Source organism: Anomalospiza imberbis, chromosome 1, assembly GCF_031753505.1.
Source record: "Anomalospiza imberbis isolate Cuckoo-Finch-1a 21T00152 chromosome 1, ASM3175350v1, whole genome shotgun sequence".
Lineage (NCBI taxonomy): Eukaryota > Metazoa > Chordata > Aves > Passeriformes > Viduidae > Anomalospiza > Anomalospiza imberbis.
The window spans coordinates 127,424,481-127,447,156 of record NC_089681.1 but is presented as its reverse complement, the minus strand read 5'-3'; the positions used below and the strand labels follow the sequence as shown (position 1 = coordinate 127,447,156).

Genomic DNA, 22,676 nt, shown 5'->3' with positions numbered 1-22,676 from the left:
CAAAACCAAAACTAGCAAGGACCCGTCTGTAAATAGACGTCAAACCGACTGCATTATCACTTTAAATTAATAATATACAAGAGGAAAGCTATGTAATAATTACAATTGGTCACTGAGACACTCCGGACAACGCTTCCTTTGTAAAATGCAGGAGGGTGCATTCCAGGGAGACCTAACCGAGATGTGCTACGTGTGCGACCTGGACACTTACACGGCTCGCTCAGTGGTGCCGCATTTCCCGGGGCCGGGGGACCGCGGGCGCCCGTCCCGCCGGGCCGCGCTCGCCAGGGAGACGGCAGGAGGAGGGAGGCACTCAGGGAGACCCTCGGAGAAGTCCCATTGTTTAGATTTCTGTCATAAGCCATGAGAATACTTAATTTCTTTCATCTCTGGAGTTTTCATTATCATTCAAATTTCATTTTCCATTAATTGATCGGGGATTAGCGAAGCCATTATGCAAAAATTAAAGACAAGCCAGATGCGATGAATAATTCATGAGGGACAATTACACTTTATTTCTGGTGTACTTCCTAACTTCCCTCCGACTCCCCGCCTGCTGCAGATGACAGCCTTCCCTCCCTCCGGAGCTGCCTCCCTCCCTCCCTCCCTCCCTTCCCTCCCTCCCTCCCTTCCCTCCGGAGCGCTCCGGGCGCGGGGAGCCCGAGGCGGCGGGGCGGGTGCGCTGCCGCCGCCCGCCGCTAGGTGTCAGGCGCCGCCCGCGGTGCGCGGGGGGCCGCGGAGGCGCCGCGCTGCTCCCGCCGCTCCCACGATCCTTATCGGAGCCTCCGCCGGCGCGCCTGGCTCGGGCGGGAGCGGTGGTCCGTGCCCGCTGCCTCCCGCATCGCCTTCCGCACCCCCTCCCGCCGCCGGGGTGCCGGCCGGGAGCGGGAGCGGGAGCGGGCGCTCTCCCCGCCCCGTCATCCGCGCGTCCCACATCCCTCACACCGGGCATCTCATTTATCCCACCGGACAGTTGTTGTTGCCCCATTAAAGTACAGTCCCGCCCTTCGCGGAGGACCTTTCATCTGGGGAAGTTTTATGACACTTTGTAAATGTGCAAAGTTTTTAATTAGACTCGCCAGACAGCCCCAGGCAGCACTAGCGCCACGAAGTCTTCATGCCGCTCTCTGCTTTACAGCACAACAAGCCGCTCTACTCCTTTGAAGACAATGCCGACTATGTCTACGATGTCATGTGGTCGCCAGTGCATCCCGCGCTCTTCGCCTGCGTGGACGGGATGGGGCGCCTGGATCTGTGGAACCTGAATAACGACACCGAGGTGAGGCGGCTCGGCGGCGGTGGGAAGGCGCGGGCGGGCGGGCAGCGGGGCGCCGGGCGAGACCTTAACCCTGTGAGGGCCGGCAGTGCCGGGCACCCCTCGCCATCCTCCCCGCCGGGGCTCCGAGGGGCGCCGCGCTCCCTCGGGGCGGGGACAACCCGGCGTCGGCCGCCGCCCGCGCCCCGGGGCGCGGCGGGGAGGGCAGGGTAAGGGAGGGCAGGTCCCGCTGCCGGGGGCGCCCGCCCGTCCCCGTCCCTCCTTCCCTCCCTCCCGCCTCCCTCGCTGCCTCCCCTGCGGCGGGGCTGGTGCGCTCGGTACCTGTCAGGGGCGGGAGGGCCGACTCCGGCACCCCCGGCAGAAAGCCAACGCAATTAAATGCCGCGGTGCCGGCTCGGGGAGGAGGCTCCTTCCCCTCTGTTATTTTAAGGTGTTCTTTTAAACCGCGCCCGTTCTGCAGGTTTTGTTTTTTTTTTTTTTTGGTCCCCTCGCCCCGTTTCTGACTCTCCAAGAGCCAGGTTTGCGATTCCGGCCCAAACCCAGGGGGTCACACCTTGGCAGCCCGGCCACGCCGCCACTGACTGCCAGCGGGGACCGGGCTCGTGTTGGACTGCGAGACTTCCTCTCCCTCTGAATTTATTATCCTCCGCGCCACATTCTCGGGCCACTGTAACTTGGAAGCCCCGTGCCAGTGCCTCCAGCGGATCAGAAACCAAGCGTGCGCCCCTGCCTCTCCCCTCACATCCTGCCTTTGAGTCGCTGGGTACCCTGCTTCAGTCTTCTAAAGCACAGGGTATCTCTCGCGTGTTATTCGGGGCTTTACACCCTCACCCTTTTTTGTGTTTAAACTTTCTTGTGGAACTTAAAGGTAAAAATGCAAAATAACTACCTTTTCTTTTCACCGTTATTACCTAAATAGTGGGGACCATTGGAAAGGAAAGGTCTCGCCTTTGAATTTCAGTGGTGAGAAAGGATTAATCAGAGCACTTTTAGCAAAGATTGAGACTGATAAATACTGTGGGTTTTTTAAAAGTATCTTTCTAAATGTGCCAAACCTCGGGTTTCTCCTCTTATTATTTCAAATCTTTAAAATCACCAGAGGCTTAAATTGATACTGTTTTTTCTGGATTTGAGTTTCACCCAAAAATGATTTTCAGAAAACCTATCATGACCTGAGGTCAATCTTAGATGGCCAGTAATCAGTTTGGAGCACAAAAATTGAAGTATTTTTCCACACACTAAGTCTTCCTTGTTTTTACTTAATGCAATGTAAAACTAAGAACAAACAGACTATAAAAAAATAGAAGGCCACATATTAGCTGGCGAGTTTCTTTTTACGTCCCAAAAAGAGAAGATGGAAGAGCAAGTGGCAGTATTTTCCTCCTTACACCCTATTTTTAATTAATTTTTTTTTAAGATTAGTTGGATCATTAATATACCTTTCACATAAACCTGCTATGCGTTTCAGTCAGAGTAAAATATGGGCGCAGTTTATGGCTTCCAGTGAGTGTTGCTTGCCATAAATAAGCATGGACAGGTAAGAGGAACCAGCACCGGGCACTGCATTGTCAAGGGGAGCAGTGAGGCCTTTTGAAGTGCTCTGAGCAGGAAGCAGTGCAGCCTTTTTAATTAGAGCACATACAGCTGGAGGATATTCAGGAGGAGTCTCCTAAGAATTTATTTTGGGAAGGGAGGGACATACCCTTCAGGTGTTCTCATTAATGCAGGCTTAAACACAGAGCATAAAACCCAGCATTTTGAGAAAAAAAAAAAAAACAAAACAAAACAAAAAAAAAACTTTCCCCCCAAGTACCAGGGCTGAAATTTAAATCAACTGATGTTTTGCCATTTTACTCAAGGAGACCATAATTTCTGTCCAAAAAATTAGTCTGGACTGCTTGATCCCATTCCCATCAATAATAAAGCTGTACATAGCAAACCGCTACTGCTTTCAGTGTGTTTACATATAAATATATAGGAACATCAAAAAAAAAAATAATTTCAAGCTTCATCCTGCTTTTATTCTGCATGCAAGGCCACCCCCTGATTTCATACATTATTTCCGTTCTGAGAGGTCAAAATCAGCTGTCATGCAAGGATCAGACTGGAATTATTTCCATGGTATCCGAGCTTTGTGTTTTTATGAAAATCAAATTTGGGTCTCTGGACACAGAAATGTAGTTTGCTTTACTTACTGAGTAGTGATGAAACAAATAAAAAAATCTATATAAATGATAAACTGGCAGATTCTGAATAGATGTGAAGTTTTACTAAGCAGGAGAAGCAACAAAAGTATCTCTGAAAGAGAGAACTGCAAACAGTTCTGAGCATCATAAATGAAAGTGATCGTTGTTTGCTTTTACCCTCTATCTGGTAGGTCATAATTAGGTAACAATTTTCCAGATTTCTGTAATTGATTATGCTGTTTAAGTCTGCACAGCTATTTGCTAAGAAAAACTCCTTGTCAGCACTTCTGCCTTTGTAATAAGAGATCTTGAAACACCTATTTTTTAGATCGTTATTACTTTTAGATGTCAGATATGTGATGTCAAAGTATTTGTGAAGACAGTAGAAAATGACAAGTCTATTACTGTGTTTAACTGCTAGCTATTGATAAAAATCTTTGTGTAAGAACTAGATGTGATTGTTATTAATGAGTCCTGGCTTTGTTTAATTTGGGAAATAATCCACATTAATATTTAGTTATCATTTTGAAAATCAATTAAGAAAACACCTGGGTTTAGTTACAATATGCTACCTTCACATTTTTGAATTGCAGCAGAGTTTCCACTCACGTTGCTCTCGGTATTTATTGAAAACATTTTTCCTGAGAGCTAGATGCTTTCTGACCAAATTACTTAGATCATTGGACTGTACCAATGATTTAATCAGTGTAATAATTATTTTCAAAATCTCATTGCAAAGTTGCAAGGATATTGGTGTACTTCATGTTTATTTCTGCATACCAGAAATTATTTTTGTAATAGCAAGGAAAATCATCACATTTTATATCTGATAAATGTCTATTAAAAAAGTCGAAAAGAAAAAAATCCTTACTCCATCATTTTTTTGCAAACTGAATATTATTTTTATGGATCAGTGTAGGGAGGTTTGCAAAAAGCTTCAGGATAGCAAATGCTGATTTATTACCTATGTATCTGTAACATTTATTTTTGATCACGATTGGAGAAGATCTCTTGGTGCTTGATGAGTCTTATGTATGAGCTGATACGAAACTGACTTAAAAAGTTGCTTATTTCTTCTGTTATATCCTGTTCAGATGTTTCTCAGGTTTCTTGCATGCTGTACCTTAGCTTTTAAAGTGTGAGGTTGGTGTCTATATCTAGAAACAGGTAGCAGATGTATTTGCAAGCAGGTTTTGACACTACATAGGCAATAAAAATAATAATAATAAGCTATATTCTTATCATGCAGGATTTTCTGACTGCATCTTTCTTAATCTGTTTTCTGTTAAAATTTCATTTCAAAATTGTTTAAAATTTGACAAGCACCAACTTCAGAGAATTTATAAGGAATTTCAAATGTGATTTTAAAAACATAATACTACCATTATTAATAAACTTACCTTGAAATCTAAAACAGGCATGTGTAATTTAAACTATCACTACTGAGAGCAGACAAATCTATTTTAAGATACTATGGTTTAACTCTATTTCTCTCCATATCACTGGAGAAAAGGTTTTTTCTTTGGATTTTTAAAGACTGTTTCAGTATTGCTTTTTATTCTGTTGGATAGCTTTGTGGATTAGTAACAGGAGTTTTCAAAAACATTGGGTTTTGAAAAAAGTATGGGTTGTGTCTTGTGTCTGTGGCATTGGTGCTTATTTTTATGTGGAACAGTGAAAGAATGCTGTATTAACAACAAAAAAAGTAAACTCCCAAAAACAAAAACCTAAACCAAACCCCAGCTCTAGAGTTATGTATTACAGCCTCCTGAAAGATTTTGTGAAAATTCAATGCCTTAAATATACACTGTATATTTGTATATGAAACATATATCTGTGATATGCAGTTTTCTGAGAAACCTATCTGGTTAGTGGCTTAGTCCTCTACAATGTGGCATTTAGCTGTTTGAAAAAACCCATTCCCAAATGTTAAGAAATTAACTTTGTCTGGATTTTTTTTCCTCAGAAATCTATGATCACAGCACTAAAACTTGTTTGTTTTCTGCTGTGATTTTTAAAATGGATCAATGACTCCATGTCAGCTTAAGGCCATTGACTCTTCTTAGGTAACAGACCCAGGACAAGGAGTTAGTGCATGCCAGCTTTTTTGGGTAATGCTGCCTTGGACAGGACCTAGGCCTTGCACAATGGGGAGATGAGTCCAGTAGTTATTTGCATTTGAATGACTTCCTAAAGGGGGGGAGGATGATATCTGCTTTCTGATTGGTATCCAGCATTATTTCTACATCATTCATCATTCTGCAAACAAAATCCTCCTGCATTTCTCTTGTGGGGCTCAGGACACTACTGTGAAGCCCTTTGCCAAGGTGATGCTTTAGCTGTGGCAGAATCTTTGCACTTGAGGTGCCAGTAGGTTTGGCAGCCTGGTGTCAGGGTTGGTGAGGGAGAGCAGGGAGCCTCCAGGGGGGAGAGTCAAGGGAAGCAGCCCGGCTTCCCTGTCCTTGTCCAGCTGCTGGCGTGGCAGTGCACGGGCTGCGGCTGCAACAAGAGTCTCAACAAGTCTGCAGAGGTTTGGCTTCCTGCTGTCACTCATCTGCTGTGACACAATGAAGGCATTAGGGCTGAGGAGGAGACTGGCATAGGAGCTGTACAATGTTAATTTTAAAATTATTTTTCTCCAGGATCTTTAGACCTGTCTCGGTTCTCACAGTCAGGGAACCGAGATGAAGTCAGCAAAGTACGGGTTTTGTTAACCTTGCCGGTTTGTGAATGTTCAGACCAGCGTTTAGTATGACCTTCAAGCTGCTTTCTTCCTGCTCCTGCTGCACTGTACTGCCAATGAGGACAGAAGGAGTACCTGTCACTCTTCTCAGAGTAGCTGGGACTCTGGTTCTTTTCCAGCTACCTCTTTTTAACCTGGACTGCTCTCCATTCTATGCCCATTTCTAGATCTTGGGTCACTCCTTTGTCATCTTACGATGTTACCAAAACCTTTTCCCACCAGATGGATGCAGTGGAGGAGTTGTTTTGCAGCTATCCTATCCCATTTACCTTGACCTAAAAGGCACTGAAACTAATAAGCCTTGTTTGGAAGACTGTTATGCCAAGCTACAGGCTCCTTGCTCAGGCAGGTTCTCTCCTATTAAAGGCAGCTGGGTGGAGCATTAGTAGGCTTGCAGGTTACCATCATTTGTCATATGAGGTGACCTAAATCAACTAAGTGATCCACCTATCTGGGACAAACACCCACAGAGTTCCTTCCTCCTGCAGCATCTTTTGATGCCCTCATTCCAGTGTAGATGACAAATACTTCTCTTGAGATCATGTTCATTGCTTTATTCATCCCACGCATTAACCAGAATCTTTATGTGTTCTTGTGGATCACCTGTTAAGTTGGTTGACCTGGGGCAGGGAGGGGGTTTAGGAATCAGCATCCATTTAAAACAGAAGTAATGTCCTGGGGATGTAAAAGAGAATTGTGGGAATATATTGTAGGAGTTCCAAAATGTCAGCTCAGCTGTTCTCACTTCTGCCATGCCCTCACTCTAAAGTGATTACCTCAGGACTTTTCTGATAGAATACCTAAGTTTCAACCTCTGCATCTTGCCACAGAGGTGAGTATGGATTCAAAGGATGTGTCAGCATGAATACAGAGATGTGTCTGCTGACTGTCAGGTTATCTGGGCTTGAGTCAGAAGCCAGTCCAGGACTCAAGCCAAATCCTGATCTCAGTTGGTTCTTGGTCATGTTAGTGACTTTTGAGAAGAAAATATTTGGTTTTGCATGTTTCCAGGGTTAAGGGGGAAAACATGGTTTCACTTGCTGCCCTTTACTGTTCATTCCAAGCTATCTCTTACTCTTCTCTCTTTTTAGCACATCATCAAAGAAACAATGAAACCTTTTGCTTTTTTTCTCACCTCAGTGAGAGTTGTTTGCTTCTTCCAGCAATGCTGAGGGACGTGGGCTCATCCAGGACATTCAAAACTAACCCCTGGGTTTGTAAGCAGTGTGATTTTATTGTCCCTCCTGTTCTTATTATTTCAACAGGTTCCCACAGCCAGTGTCACCATAGAAGGAGCATCTGCCCTCAACCGTGTCCGCTGGGCCCAGGCTGGGAAGGAGGTAGCAGTTGGTGATTCAGAAGGCCGCATATGGGTCTATGATGTTGGAGAGGTATCTTCTGTTGGGATTCTTTTGTGGTTTGTTTGTTTTGTTAGGGTTTTGTGTTTTGTTTTCAAGCTCAACTCCTGGAGACTGCCACATCCAAGTTTAAGAGAGAAATCTGTCTTACTCTTTCAGTGGAGTCCTCATTGCATTTTGGTTGCCAACAGTGTGATAATCGTCAAGCTACCTTGCAAAAGAGTTAACTTGTTGAAGTCTCATGAGAGAAGTCTCTTTTGAAAGCTTCCAGTGTTTTTCAAGCTGTTTTTAAATAATGATCCTGTGGGTACTTTTGGAAAAAGTTAAAAGAACATACAGAAAAAATTGAGGTGCAAAAAGAGGCAGTGCTGTTCTAAAATTGGTCCTAAAGGGTTAATCTTTTATACTCCAGTATCTTTTATTTTATGACTGGCTTACTGCTGTAAGTTTTTGTCAGCATGACATGCATAGAATGCATCTGTTCTTTTGATACTGCTTCATATGTCTGAGTATGTGCAAAAGTACTAACAGGAGGAAATGAGAGGTGTCATTTTGAAGGATAGTAGGGGCATGTGTGATAGACTATAGTAGGATGCATATTCTGTGTCTAAGGCTGCTCTCAATTCACCCTGCTACATCTTATAACAAGCATCTAAACTGCAGTGTGTTTGGCAGTGATGAATCTTAACTCTTTGCTGATGAATGCAGTATAAAAGTGTTCCATCGGCATTACAATCCCTTGGAACAGGTAAGGGTGAATCTCTGAGCAATCAGATTTTATGTAAAGAATTTGTTTTCCATCATTATCTGTGATAGGATACTGAGATACCCATCTCTACACAGTAGGAAAACATTATAGAATGCATACAGAATTATCTGTAACTCTCATAAAGTGATTTTATGGCCCATAGCAAAATTGCTTGTGCATGACTCATCTTTTTGGATTTAATTCACTAGTGCAGGAGTTGCCCTTCCTCACAAATGTTTGCTGAAACTTCTTGCCATGTTGTTAGCATAATCTCTAAATTGTCTAAGGTTACTGTGCTCAGATTTCCACTGTGACACTGGCAGGTCAGCTGTTTTTATTTATTTTTCATTTTGCATGATTATTCTGTCTTTCAAGTGATACAACTGGCTGTGGAAATGTCTTTGATGACAGCACAGTCTGATCATGTCTGAGAGTCTAGACAGGCTGTAGAAATGTCTCTTTTTGCATATCATACACCAAATCATTCATAGGACTGTTTACTCCTGGAAGCTCAACCAGAAGAAAATATGGAATTGCAGATATTGCAGAAGTAGCAATATTGATGTTTCTGACCTTTCCTGTGTGTAGTAACACGTCATCTTGCAAAATGAGTCATAGTGATACACTCAAATAAAAAAGAAAGGCTTCTATTACTCGAAAAATAAAAGAGTAATTCAGCAGTATTGATTTGTGTGAGTTCAGTTCAGTGTTACATAAAGAGTTCTGCTTCAGGGATGTTGTGTGCCCTGCCCTTGCAGAGCCTCAGCATCTCCAGCTCAGCTCCACATGTGCTTCAGTAAACCAATGGATGTCTGTCCACGCAGCTACTGAGAGACCATTGCCAATCCTGCTCTTCTGTAATGAATGAAGGAGCTCACTAATTTGTCGCCTGGTTCAGTCAGGCAGTATCAGTCTCTGCAGTAATTCCTGCATGAAATTTGGGAGAGGTCATCTGGGCTGCAGCACTGCTGGGGCTGCTGTGTTGTTAGTGCCTTTTTCTGGTTTAAAAGAGAAGGGTGCTCATATATTCTCTAGCCCAACTGTTCTCACTATAAAGCCTCAAGTGAGATACAGAAATACTTTGCAGATCTATAGCCTGGAACCAAGGGCATGTACAGTGAGTAGCAGCCTCTTGGGTCCTTAAGGCTGTAGGCCAGTCTGTAAAGAGATCTTTGATGAGAGATTCCGTTGTTAGCTGTCCTCAGGCATGATGTGTGGGGGATTCCCAGTGCATGTTCTCTTGGAAGTGTCTGGTACAGAAATATGGCAGCCTTTAAGGATTTTGCATTACTTCACTGTGCAGACACTGGCCAGTTTTTGGCTCAGCTGGGGTCCTCCTTTGACTGTCCTTTTTGTAGGGGTTTGATTCTGGGATCTGATAGGGCTGATCTGACAGTTTAAAAGGAAAAGTTCTTCTCCTTCCAGCCATCCTTAGCCACATCCCTTGCTGCCCAGTTTTTTTGTGCAGGTAGAAGGGCTTGTCACCACTCGCATTGTGCAGAGAATATGGATCAGTAGAGAAGTATTTATTTATTTGTTTGTTTGTTTGTTTTGTTTTCTTTGGGCTGTTTTTCTCCATGAAATGACTCATGTGGGAGTAGACAAGTGAGCACATAGCTGGGGTCAAGGGGCTGGGAGCTGGACCATACAGCGCCCAGCAGCAGCTAACTTTCCTATTTGACCCAGCACTGTTGCAAATCCTGACACCAAGCTGTGAAAGTTGACCTTTCAGCAGTATCACTCTCCTCATCTCCTACAACATCAGCTTCTGAAAAGGCCTCATCACTGGAAGAACTCATCTCTGCCTGGCTGATAACTCAGTAGCATCCACTTGTTTGAAGGTGCATCTCCCTGATTTGGGAAGATGGGTGTGATTACTTGCATTAGAAAGTCAGCAGGCCACTTTACAAAGACCCGAAATACATTCACCAAAATCATTAATGCTCCACTTCTACTGCACCCTTTTAAAAACCTTTGTTTATTTGTGGCTGTTCCAAATGTCACAATAGATCAGCTGTAAACTCATAAAGCACTGGTTCCAGCAGAAGAAAAAAAATCCTATATTTGTATTTTAATACAGCATCGTATTTTTGAATTTCACCTTGCTAGATAAACAGTTTTTCTTACCTGTTTCTTAGACAGCATTGACTCTGTGAATTTTAATCAGAGCAGAAAACATCAGGCTATCAACCATTAAGGAAAACATTAAGTGGTAGGAATTTTTACTTTGATAGATTCATCACAGTTTTAAGGAACTATCCTAGAGAGCAGTAAAGTTTACTGCCGCTATTAACCCATATGGTATAAAACAAAAACATATGACCTAAGTGAAAAACATAAGACATAAAGCCTAACCTTGCATCCTTTGTGAAGGTAAGAAGTGTGGGATCAGGGCTGTTTTCACTTTTGTAAGAATTTAGGATTTGACCCATGTTGATATGTTATCCAGTCATGGTCTTTATGACAAGAAGAAATGTCAGATACATGAAGAACATGGCAGGGTCCATGACCAGGGAGTTAAAAATAATGGTGACACTTCAGTTAGGCCTATATAGTGTTGTCTCCTTTGACTGTGTACTTTTAGTTGTTTGATTTTGGCATCACATCTGAAAATAACTGAACACATTTATTTTCACAGTGAGGGGTCTATTTTCTCCTCTATGCGTGTGCTTTATGCCCATTAGCATTAATGGGAGTTACACACACACAATTCCAGCAGAGAGGAGACTTAAACAATCCATATAGATGTGCTCTGGTGGATCAGTAAGCGCTGTTTTAAAGAATGTGAATTAGGAAATGAAATAAAAATCCAAACACATAAAAATCTGATTGTTTCAGTGGGATCTTAAACTAGTACATATAACCAATCATTATACATACACTTTAGTCTCTGTAAGATCTAAATATTCAAACTTCTGCTAGCATAGTAGTTGTGATACTATCATTGTGATAGCTTGTATAATATATTTTAGCTCCTGTGGCCTTACGGCTTCTTTACTGGGCAACAAGTTTTCTGTATGGTAGAAGCTGATTTTAACAGAGCACGGACCACTGCCTATAGATTATTCACATGTTCAGGTGATTGATAGTTACACCTAACTGCATGTCTGTTTTGCAGATATGTTTTCTAGAAAGCTTGCTCCCATTGTGCATGCTTCAGTGATGTTACACAGTGCCTGCTGTCATAAATATTCTCTAACAACCATGTTTGTTGCTTACCTGGCTTAAGAAGCAGCTTCTCATCCACTTTCTATTATTTTTTTTTCCCATTTATCTCTTCATATTCTGCTTGCACTGTGAGTACATAGATAGAAACTGTGAGTCAATGACTTATTATTTAATTCTAATAAAATATAAAACAAGTTTGCAGCATAGTATCACAGAATTTGAGACTGTAATCACAAGGAGCATAATGCAGTACATTATTCTGCTAAAGTGGTTACAGGAGAAACTGTTGCATCTGTTTGGCAGTCTTTCAGACAGTTAGTTCTAGTCATGCTTTTAAAAGGCAACTAGTGTGATAGGTGGACTGGAGAGAAGTAAGAAAATGTCTTTCTCAAGACCATCCAGGAAGACTGGCTCTGCCAACAAAGCAGTTACCTGGGATTCTTTGTACGGTTATTACCTCCATCCTTGTTTGCTTGCAGTGAAATCAGAATCCTATAGATGTTTATGTGACTTTGTTAGGTTTCAGAGTTAATACTGCCTTAAGCCTTTTTAGGGCTGCTGTATTAGGTTGTTTGTGTACTTCCCCATTTGCTCCATCATAGGTGTTAAACCCATATCTCATTTTCAAGTACATGACCAGCGAGGGAGGAGCTGGTAACTGCCCTGAAGTACGTGGATGAAGTGGTACAGTAAGGATATCCCACTGGTGCCTATAAAATGATTTCCTTTGATTTCAGCTGCCTTTAACAGCTGCTCTGATATTCTTGGGGTTCTAGACAGAAACAAAAGTATATTTGTGACCAGCTCTCACATTTTGGCATGACTATTGAGTCACTTTTCTTTTCTAGCTAGAGTGGGGAAGCATTTGTACTTTGTACTTCTGTCTTGTGATCCCTGTGTTTCACTGTATATTTCGTACAGAAAACACATATCCAGCATCTCTTTAATGCAGTTAAAACTGCTGTAGCCGAGAGAGAGAAATATGAACCTAGGTTTTGTGTCATGTGATTATCCAGGTAGATTTTCCAGTAGGTTTGCTTTTGCCATCATAAAGCTTCTGTAGAGCATATACTGAGTTAGGAAATGTTTTTGCTATAAAAGCAGAGTTGAGACTCACCATAAAACATTTTATTTTAAAATCTGTGTTGAGTTACAAGTATTCTTGGAACACAGATTAATGGCTCACACACATATCATGAGGGCAAATTTGGGCAATAATAAGGGGTTGTGCTTACAACCAAGTTTTATTCAAAAATATTCAAAGATTAAGTAAGTCACAGTAGTTACAACAACATGCTCAATCCAGGCATAAAGGATAATTAAATTTCACCATTGATATTTCTGCTAGGGAGGTTGGAACCCTGGCCTCAGAGAATTTTAAAAACATGTTTTAACAAAGCAGAATCTCTTAAGAGTTGTTGGAAAATGTAAAGAACTATGGTTTTGATTTGCTTCCTCTTTTTCTCCAGTTTTATAAGTTGAAAGATTTTAAAACTGGAAGCATTTAGAGATTAAAAAATAAAATACTATGAACTTCAGCTTTTTACTTGAATAATGCCTGAAATATTGAGCAGAACAAGCTCCTCATCCCTCATCATTTCAATTTTGACTGATACAGTCTGTATTCACAAAGAGATTTTTGAAGTAGGTTAAATAAGAACTCCCTAATGAAAAAAATGCACTAGTTTGAAATCAGTCAATTTAATTACTGTGTTTTATGAAGGCCATTACCCATTGCTGATTACTAGGGTGATAAAATCTTTAAGCTTTGGTAGCCTCCATAGGGGGTGAGCTGATCTAAGTAGAGCAAAGTCCAGTCATTATCACCCTAAATACTTGTGTTTCTCATTACAATATTCATTACTTTAGGTTACTGTGAACGCTTTGAGGTCTTTATGTAAGCACTGGTTTATTCCTCTGTAGAAAAACAATGTTATGTTGATAAGTTCAAACCAAGTGTTTATATACTTCTACAGTTTAAAATGAGTCTTAGCTACATCCATACATAGAAATGCATAAGTTTATACCTCTGGGTATAAATTTCCCTATAGACACCTATTGATGGCTGTTTGCTTGTCAGTGAGGTTGTATTAGTCTGATAAGAAATGGAAAGGGATATGAGTTACCTTGTTATTTCAGTCTGTTTGGGTACTTTAAGAAGTTGGAATGGAGGCTTATGTTCCTAATAACAATCTTTATTGGGGAAGTATGTTTCAAGAGGGAAAACTGAGCCGTGATCTAATTAATCTGAGTTACCCAAGGCTGGTTACTGAGGATTGGAGATCTTTATCTCCAGTGCCAGCCTGGGCCCTTGTGCTTCCCTTTCTCTGCCACCTCTTGCGTATCATGTGGCATCACTGGCTCTCTGCCCTTCTCAGTCTCCCCCGTCATGGGTTTCAGACTTACAAAACAGCTTCATAAAACTGGTGTTGTTTAAAAGATCAAAACTTTGCAAATGCTTTTTGCGCCTTTGGTAAAAGAAGCAGCTTCTCATCCGCCTTCTGTTATTTCTTTTTCCTTTTTTTTTTTTTCCCATTTATCTCCTCCAGGTCATATTCTACTTGCACTGTGGGCACAAAATCCCTTTCTCTTATGTTTAAAGAAGTATTTTATTTTAAAAAAGAACTCTTGAAATGTGTCAGAGAGAGATATGGATGTGAGTTATGGGGAGAGGACAGTAGCCCATAGAAAGGGACAGAAGAACTTGGTGTGACTAAGCCAGGGAAGCATGAGCCTGGTGGCAATATAGATATTCCATGTTTTTGCAGAGTGCTTGGGGCCAGAGGAGGAGACCTAGTGGAGCTGAGGGCATGCTGCCACCAGTGCATGTGACTGCAAGCTGGCCATGTATTTGAGACAAAAATTAAAAGAATATTTTTAACTATCAGCAGGCAGAAGTCCCAGAGTGGGTAGAGATGATGGGACAGACACCCTCTCAAAGTAGAGTCTGTCCCCAGGATTTTGTGATGTGCTTGTGTGTGATGCAGAAGCGGGTCACACCTGGTGTACAGGGTCACTCTCCTGCCCACGCCCGGATGTTTGTTTGCTCCTGGCAACAACAGTTTCTTCTGTTTCTCTCTCTAGATAAATGAACATGAAATTCTACTCCCATTTTACTATCTGAATGTTACTTGTTAAAATTAAAGGAGAAAGTGTTAGATTTTTAATGAAAGTACCTTTTTTCCTCATTTGTTGGTTAGACAGTGAAATTAAATGGGTATTAGTGAAAACAGATGGAAAGGATAGAGGTTTTAAATGTTCATCTTAAAAATTCAGTTGATTCTTTATTCTTAGCTTCCACTTGCTTATGATGAAATATTTCAGCAGTTCTCCAGAGACAGCTTAGTAGCTCCCCAGAGAATTTCACGGGGTAAAAAGACATGAGTTTCCAATATGATACAAATATCTTTTAGAAGAATTTTTCAACTTCTCATCATATGAAATAAAAACCTTAAGAAACCCAGTCAACCAATCAGCAGAACTCTGGCCCTAGTCCTTTTTATTTATTTGCACACTACTTTTAAAGCTGCCTTATGTTTCCTTTTCCTTTGCAAAGGCCCAGATCCTCTCCCTGCAGAGAGGATCAGAGAGAACAAGCCACATGTGACAGGAGTTAATCATGTAGCTTAATGCGCTATTGGAAGGCACTCAGATAACGAAGTGATGAGAGCAGCAGAAGAGAAATCTGTAAGAGATCATTCCCTTTCTGCACAGTGCAGCCTGCAGGAGGGGGAGAAGGGAGAACTGTGTGTGACAGTCTTCCTGCTGGTATTTTCCTGCTGAGCTGGGAAGCACTGTAAAGGGCAAGAGAAAAAGAGCAAAGGGAAGCCCAGATTGGACACACACGTCTGTCCACATGGACACTGCTCGGGCTTCACTAGTAGTTCCTCAGTTACTGCTTCTCCTAAAAGCTTGTCAAGAGGCTTAGTGGAGAAGAGAATCTGGGTCCAGGCTTTCTGTGGTAGCTGTAGCTGAGACAGTGGTCTCAGCTGTCCCTGTATTGTGGAACACTGTGGGGGAGCACAGCTGTAGTCAGTACATGTTAGTTGTGTCACAGAGTATGTATTTTAAATATCTAAATAGTCTGTTGGGTGATATTTTCTCTGAAATTTTTTGCCCCCTTTCTGATGTAAAAAGAAATGTTACTGAAAAATATCCATAGCTTTAAGTAAAAGAGAGTATGGAAGAGGAAAATTGCCAAGTATCAAATTTAGTTTAAGCTCAGTTTGTGTGCAGCAATTTGCAAATTTCATAGAAATCCATGACTTACCACAGTGGTGTTAAAACACTTCTGAGACAAGAGCTGTTTTTTATAATTAATTTTTTTCAGGGGGCTTCTGTGGTTTCAACGTGTCACATCCAGTAGCAGTTTTCATTTTGAGAATCCTTAGCTGTGTTTTCAGTCTTTATGGATTGCAGAATGGTCTGTACTTTGAATATGAAAAAATACTTAATTCGTGACTTGGAAAGTAACAGCTAAAATATCAACTGAGGATAACTCTGGGCCTTAATAGATCCTATTTTGTAGCTAAAATTCTATATTCTGTGTTTAATTTAAATGTGAAATCTATACTGCAGTGCTTAAAGTGATGGAAGAATCTGTGTCGGAATTGGAAAAAAAAAAGAAACAACAAAATAAAACCCACTGCTATTTCATGATGGGTGAGGTTTTGCAGATAATGGGATGTGTACAGAATCTCAAGAAGGCAGCAACTCTCCTGCTGATTAAAATCTTTGAGCAGTTTATAAGCTGCTATGGTGAGAGTCCATTTGCCAATGGAGAGCCAGAAAGCTGTGGCAGAAGTCCTTTACAGTTCCTGTTCTGACAGGTTTCCTGGTGTGAATCATGGCATGGACATGGCCAGCTTGGTCTGGATGGGAAGCAAGCTGAGCTGAGTATGATTTATTTCTTCCCTGAGGCAACAGTCCTTCACTCAGCTGAACTTCCAGGGAGGCACCTTTGCCAGTGCAGCTGTGCCACAAGCTGAAGCTCTGGTAGTTCAAGTGAGAACGATGGGCCCATTCTTCCAATCAATGTAGTTGTCAGTAAAAAAAAAATAGTAGCTATTGGAAAGAACAACTGATAACATAATTTGGTAGAGGAGGAATCCTGATGCCTTAGCTCCAAATGTTGTGTCCTGAAACACATGTAAAAAATTCCAGGACTTTTCAGTGACTTTGAGAAATGACAATTGGAGCAGGGCTGAGATCGCCATGGGAGGTGAACGGCAGGCAGCATGCCTCACTCTTTTTCTCAATCCACCTGTAAATTGATGGCATTACAGAAGAAGTGGAATGGCAGGAACTGCAAGAACTTTGTTACTTAGGGCACCACCTCTGTTGAAGCAAAATTGTGAGCTTTCCTCAAGCATGGCAGATGGTCTTTCTGCTCTTTCTGCCGATTACCTCTTTTGTTTCCAAGGGCTTACAGGCCAATACTCTCTGCCACTGAAAGTATCCCTCGAGGGAGATGCGAAAGAGAGGCTCCTCCCAATATGACTGGTGAAAGCAGTGGGCTCAAGAACAAGCTATAAACTTGTAGTCAGCCATAGTATTTTAAAAATAAGAGTTGATTTAAGGAAATAAAGGTTTTTGAAATTTCAATTTGAAGTCAACTCTTTCAGGATGACTGATGATTACTGAATGTTTTATTCTCTGTAGTCGATATCAAGTGCAGCATTTTGATAAATAAGCTGAGGGAGGCATTATCTGTTTGATAGCTTGGACATCATTCCTTCTGGTTAATTCAGGGGAATTTAAGCCAACTCTGGTTTTGGAGGTTGAACTGTAACATTGTCTACAATAAAAGATACTTCCCACTTCCTTGTTTTCTTTTCTGTATGCCCTATCAAGTTGTAATACTTCAGGCTGAAGTTTTCCATAATTGGTCCTTGCTTCTAGCACAGGTTTTGTTGTTTCTTACTTCTTTTTTTTTTTTTTTTTTTAGATTAAAGACAGTACCATAACACAAAATTAATAACATGCTCAAATTGAGGGAGTTAGTCTTAACTCTGACATTTCCTATCTTTGAAGTGTTACAGTCTGCAGTCTTAATGTTCTGTTAACATGCATTATGTGTCATGTATGTATAATTTGTAGGCTATGTTTCATTTTGTTCTCCTGTTAGACTGGCATCAAGATGACTGATGCAGACAAAGAGTACTAAGTTTAGAAAAGACTTAATGAGCATTCAAATGTTCAGTTCCTATGTAGGCCCTTTGTACAGCATATCTTTGCACATTACATATAAATTATTAAAATAACACTATTGTTAGCTTGGTATTCAAAACATAATGTGGCATCAGCTGTGTAACAATTCAGAAGTTACTATTGTCCTTAGAAGAAAAAAGTCAGAGTTTGCTGAAAATTGATTCAGTTTTTGTTTAAGCTGGGGGCTTTTGATACAAGCTAAGATTTTGTCTTTTTTTTTACTAAGGCAGCACTAGTTAAATCAGACCCTGCTGGTGAATTGCAAAGAAATAAATCACAACAGACATTAATCTAGATGAGGGATAAGTAATTAACTTCATAGAAGGGTAGTGTATATTGTGTCTGTGACACTAGACTGACTGCTGTGCATAGAATAAATGCAGTATTTAGGTTGCCTATGGTATTCCACCCCTTCAATTAAGTAAACAAATATATATAGAGCTACTCTTGAGTGTATCCTTTGTGGTCTAAACGCTGTATCTTATTAAAATCATCTGCATGCAGTATGTTGGGTTTGAGTTCCTGCCAGTGGTTTCATCCATTGTTAACAGTGATGCTCGGCTCTCCCAAGAGTTAAACACAGTGGTACTTTAGTTATGTGGAGAGGGTGCTCTTGGTTACTTTGGTGGCCATTTCACTGCATATTACCTCCCACTTTGTTTCCATCCATGTGTGTGGCATAGGGTGTTGCCTGAAAAAATACAGGCTTTTTCAGGAAATAAAATATCCATATAGGTTGAGAAAAATATCAGAGGCAGCCTGTAATTGATTCTGGGGGGCAAGACCAGGGCCAGAATAGGTGTGTTCCTGCCTGCTCTATGTGTGTATCAAGATATTTAATATTTACATTTTCATATCTGTTTTCACCTCAATAATACTGACAAAACATCTGTTGAACTCCAGAAGATAGGATCAGTTCTGAAAGAGGAACTATAATTGTTCATTATTGTTTGTAGAGATTTGCAGTCTTCATTCTGCAAGTGCTGTCTTTTACCCAGAAAATGAGATCAAGTGATTGTTCTACTTTTTAGAAATCATCAAGTTCAAATAGTTTATCATCATGAAACACACTTTTACCTACAATGTCATAACTGCATTCAGATGTTAATCTATTGCTCAAAGTATTTGCAGCAGATTTCTTTTCAGCAGTTATATGGACAATATAGGTTGGAAAAAATTTTGCTCAGAGAAAATACAACTGAAACTACATTTGCCTGAAGCTATGTTTATTTGATGATGCTGTTAAATTGAATTGAAGGAATATTAAAATGGTGATAAGCCACATACACAAATAACTTAGCGTGAAGTCTGAGATTTTAGTCACTAGTTCACCAGACTTGTCACAAACTCAGATTAATCTGAGTATTTTGTAAGTTTTAATTAGCTATCTCTTCAAAGAGATGGCTTCAACTTGCCTTTCTAAAAATTTGTTTAACTTGCCCTTCTAAAAAATTGTAATAACAACAGGCTATTTTAGAACATCAATTTTTACATAGCTTTTATTTTCCCTGCTATATATGAGATTTTATGGCATATACAGCTCTGTGGAAGCAGAGACAAGTAAACAGAATTGTCTAAAATAAGATCACCTTTTGTCTTCAAACAGCAACAAACCCAAATGTAACTAACGAAAGATGTGTGTAAATCAGAACATGTCTGACCTTCTGGAGTATGGTGAGTAGCTATAACAAAGCCATCAATTTAGATCAGAACAAGCTTGTTCTTCACCCAAAAATAAGAAAGCATTGTGCTTCCACGAAATGTTTGAATGGGTCACAGATTTTTGAACTGGGAGCTGCTATCACCCTTGGAGTGTATCTTGGACCACCATGCCGGCTCATCTGCAAACTGGTAATTGAAAACAGTGTGTGGCACCAGGGTGGTGCGGGCCGGCTGCAGCCAAAGGCTCTGCAGATCTTCCGAGCTCGTTGTCAGATTCTCCACTTACACCTGTGTCCACGGGACGTGCGCGTCACAAGCATTACAGGCCGTGCTGGTTGGAAAACCTTGCCCCTTCACAACAACCTCACAGTCACTGATAAAGCTGAGGAGATTCTTCTCATGGCTATTTTTGCTTTGAGGCTTCTGAGCTTGTAGGTGAAGCTAAAAAACAGTGACTACTAAATTAGTGACTGGGATCACACAATTATTTCACCAGTGATCAGTGCCGCAGGTTATGAGCTAGAGTCTCAGTGACAGGCAAATACGCCCATGAGGTACAGTCATTAAAAGGAAATGGAACAGGTTCAACATAGGCGACTGTGCTCCCTTGGAGCTTATAGGACTGTGGTTCCTCTGAAGCGGAGGTGGCTGCTGCAGCTGAGATTGCATTCTGATTCCTTCTGAGGAGAGCCCACTGCCCTCAAAGGAGAGCTGTGATGGACAAGAGCTTAGAGGGATGAAGACAGGAAGAGTTTGTCCACTCTCCCATCGCAAAGATTTAGAGGCTTCAGGGAAGGCAAGGAGCCAGAAGTAAAGTGAAATATCCTCAATGAATAATTCATTGGCCGGAAAGTGTTTTTTTTAGGGAAACTAAAGCTATACAGGGATTTGGACAAATTCAGCTGACACACTCTCAGCCATAAAAAAGATGGATAGGAGGGAAATATACAAAAATCTTGAAATATACTGTAATATCTTGTTTCAACCATCAGGATAGATTCCTTTAAAAGGCACATTCAAAGATTTGGGACTTTTGTCTCAAAATCTCTCCTTCCTCTCCTTCTCTTCTCCTCTCCTTCTCTGCTTCTTTCCTTTTCTCCTTTTCCTTTTCTTTCCTTTTCCCTAACTTTAAAGAGCAAATGTACTAAAAGGTGGTAATTTATCTGAAACTGAAATTGATATTGATTTGTATCTTCAGGCTCTGTTTTTTTGTTCCTTTTCTGCTTGCTGGGATTGACTCAGAGCTCTGACAGCATCAAGAGATGTCTGGTCAGAGCATCTCCTTTTCCTGGGTTCTGTCACAGTTTTCAGAGTAGTAGTGTTCAGTGAAGTTGTTAATTGCACAAATTCTAGGAAAACACAGAAATACAGCTTGTGTTTGTCAAATCTCTGGTGCATGGATTGGAAGATCTGCACACAGAGGAAGTCTCTGGCTCCAGGAGAAGGTGAAGGAGGCTGGTTTTGGTGAAGTTCACATGCCTGGTGCTGCCTGTGCTCCCTGGTGAGCCTCAGAGTGCCCCATGTGACGAGGCACTCTGTCGCATGCCTACCAATGCACATAAACCATCTTCTTGGTCAGTCCTAGGCGGGAGTGGGGCATGTTTTAGGCCAGGAAAGCTGACAGGTAAGTGAAGTGCTTGGCTAGAGTGACCTCCCAAGAAACACAAGCTTCAGAATATTCAAGAGCTCTGTGAGATACAGTTTGGTTGTTTACTGGAGAAATCATGTAGAATGGTGACACATCAGCAAGGCAAGGATGGGTGCTTGTGAGGAAGATCCTAGCAGCCATTCTTCATAGATAATGCTGGTTTTCCTCATTAGAATTATGTCTGATGCAACCTAAACATACCGTGATGTTAAAGCTAAAGCAGCATGAGTAATTCAGTCAATTAATTGAGGTGTGGGTAGCATTCACCTTTCACTGTAAAGGGATCAGAGGAAAACACTTAATAGCTTTTACAATCTTGTTCTGCTCCATACCTTAGCATCAGTTCATTCAAATAAACTGACCCAAAAAAGTTATTATATTAAATTATTGTGCTTTGGTGAACATTTCTACCCTGCATCAACATCATGCCATGAGAGTTAACACATGCTGCTTTGTAGTAACTGGAAGTGGAAAGAGAAATTGCCACATGAGTGAGGAACACCCAGATAGCTCTAAACCTCTGCCCTTCCTCCATGGAGTATCTTCTCATTTTTTCCACCTCTGCCATGGTGTTTGCAGAAAAAATATGTGCAGAAAAGCTGAGAGGGAGATCCCACAGATAGACCCAGGTCTCCAGCACTTGTGGGTGTCAATGCGCCCAGATGAAGGAGCTTGAATGGAAAATGACTGGAAGGGGAGCATTAATCCAGAGAAGAATTTGAATTGGAGTTTGTGGATACTTCTGTTTTTATTTGTGGTCTTTTCCTGTATAACTATTGTGGTTTAGTATTGGGGCCTTTGCAGAAAGAAGGGGTTTGGAGGATAAAAGACAATTTTTCCTTTGACTTTATTATTGCCAAGGTTTCCCTCTGCATCCCTGAGGAATTTATATTAGAGAGGTTTATTCTACTAAGTCTGTTAGCAGGATTGGCCCCTTGTTGAAAGCATGATGCAGTGCATGAGATTAAATAAGGTAAAATAAGATGGAGTTGTAAGGAATTAGGTTGCATGTGGGCATTGTATATCTTTCCCTCTGTGCTAAAGGTATTGACTTCAGTCATTAATTGCTTTGTGAACTGAGTCACTAGAAATGGCCCAGACCTTGCTAACACTGTCAGCTAAAAATAATGCATGTAATGCATATATTCCTGGGGAGACACTTGAAGTTTTAGATTACCAAGTTGTTTTAATAGCCTGGAGTTTGATTTTATTTGTCTGTGGCCATGCTGTGGAGTAAAGGCAATTAAATTATCTCAATGTCATAAATATATTTAGATATTTTTCTTTAGAATGGCATATTTTCTTTTTCAGCCACTTAATACAATGTAATGCTGTTAAAAACTTTAGAAGACAAGGAGCAGTGATGCTTTATTAAATTCAGAAAGTCCTTTGCCTAGGATATTGCTCCACTTTAAAGATTTTTCTACTTGAAATTAGTGAGACTCATTTCATTCAAGAGTTTGACAAATGGTAGTGCTGTACACATCAGAAGAAATGAAATCTTTTATGAGATGTAGTAGTAACAGGGAGATGGTTGCACGGCTGGTTTTGGTTCCATCTCTGATATCAGGATCTCTGCACTGCCCCTTTCTACTATACAGAAGCCAGTCTAGGTGTGTGGCTGTGGCCAAACATGTGCTACAGGTACTTGTGAGCTGATGCACTGACCTCTCTTCT

The 22,676-nt window shown here is 41.2% G+C and overlaps 1 protein-coding gene across 10 annotated transcripts in view; it reads left to right on the top strand.

Annotated features, from left to right (window-relative positions):
* Positions 1-22,676, top strand: part of DYNC1I1 (dynein cytoplasmic 1 intermediate chain 1) — a 185,288-nt gene that overhangs the window by 159,534 nt on the left and 3,078 nt on the right. For 9 of the 10 annotated variants that reach the window (XM_068210672.1, XM_068210658.1, XM_068210650.1 and 6 more), the window contains 2 exons: positions 1,139-1,279; positions 7,471-7,596. In XM_068210672.1, the coding sequence (XP_068066773.1) occupies positions 1,139-1,279; positions 7,471-7,596 (267 nt within the window). Of the gene's footprint in view, positions 1-1,138; positions 1,280-7,470; positions 7,597-15,035; positions 15,432-22,676 lie in introns of those variants that run through there. The other variant, XM_068210679.1, reaches the window with a different exon arrangement.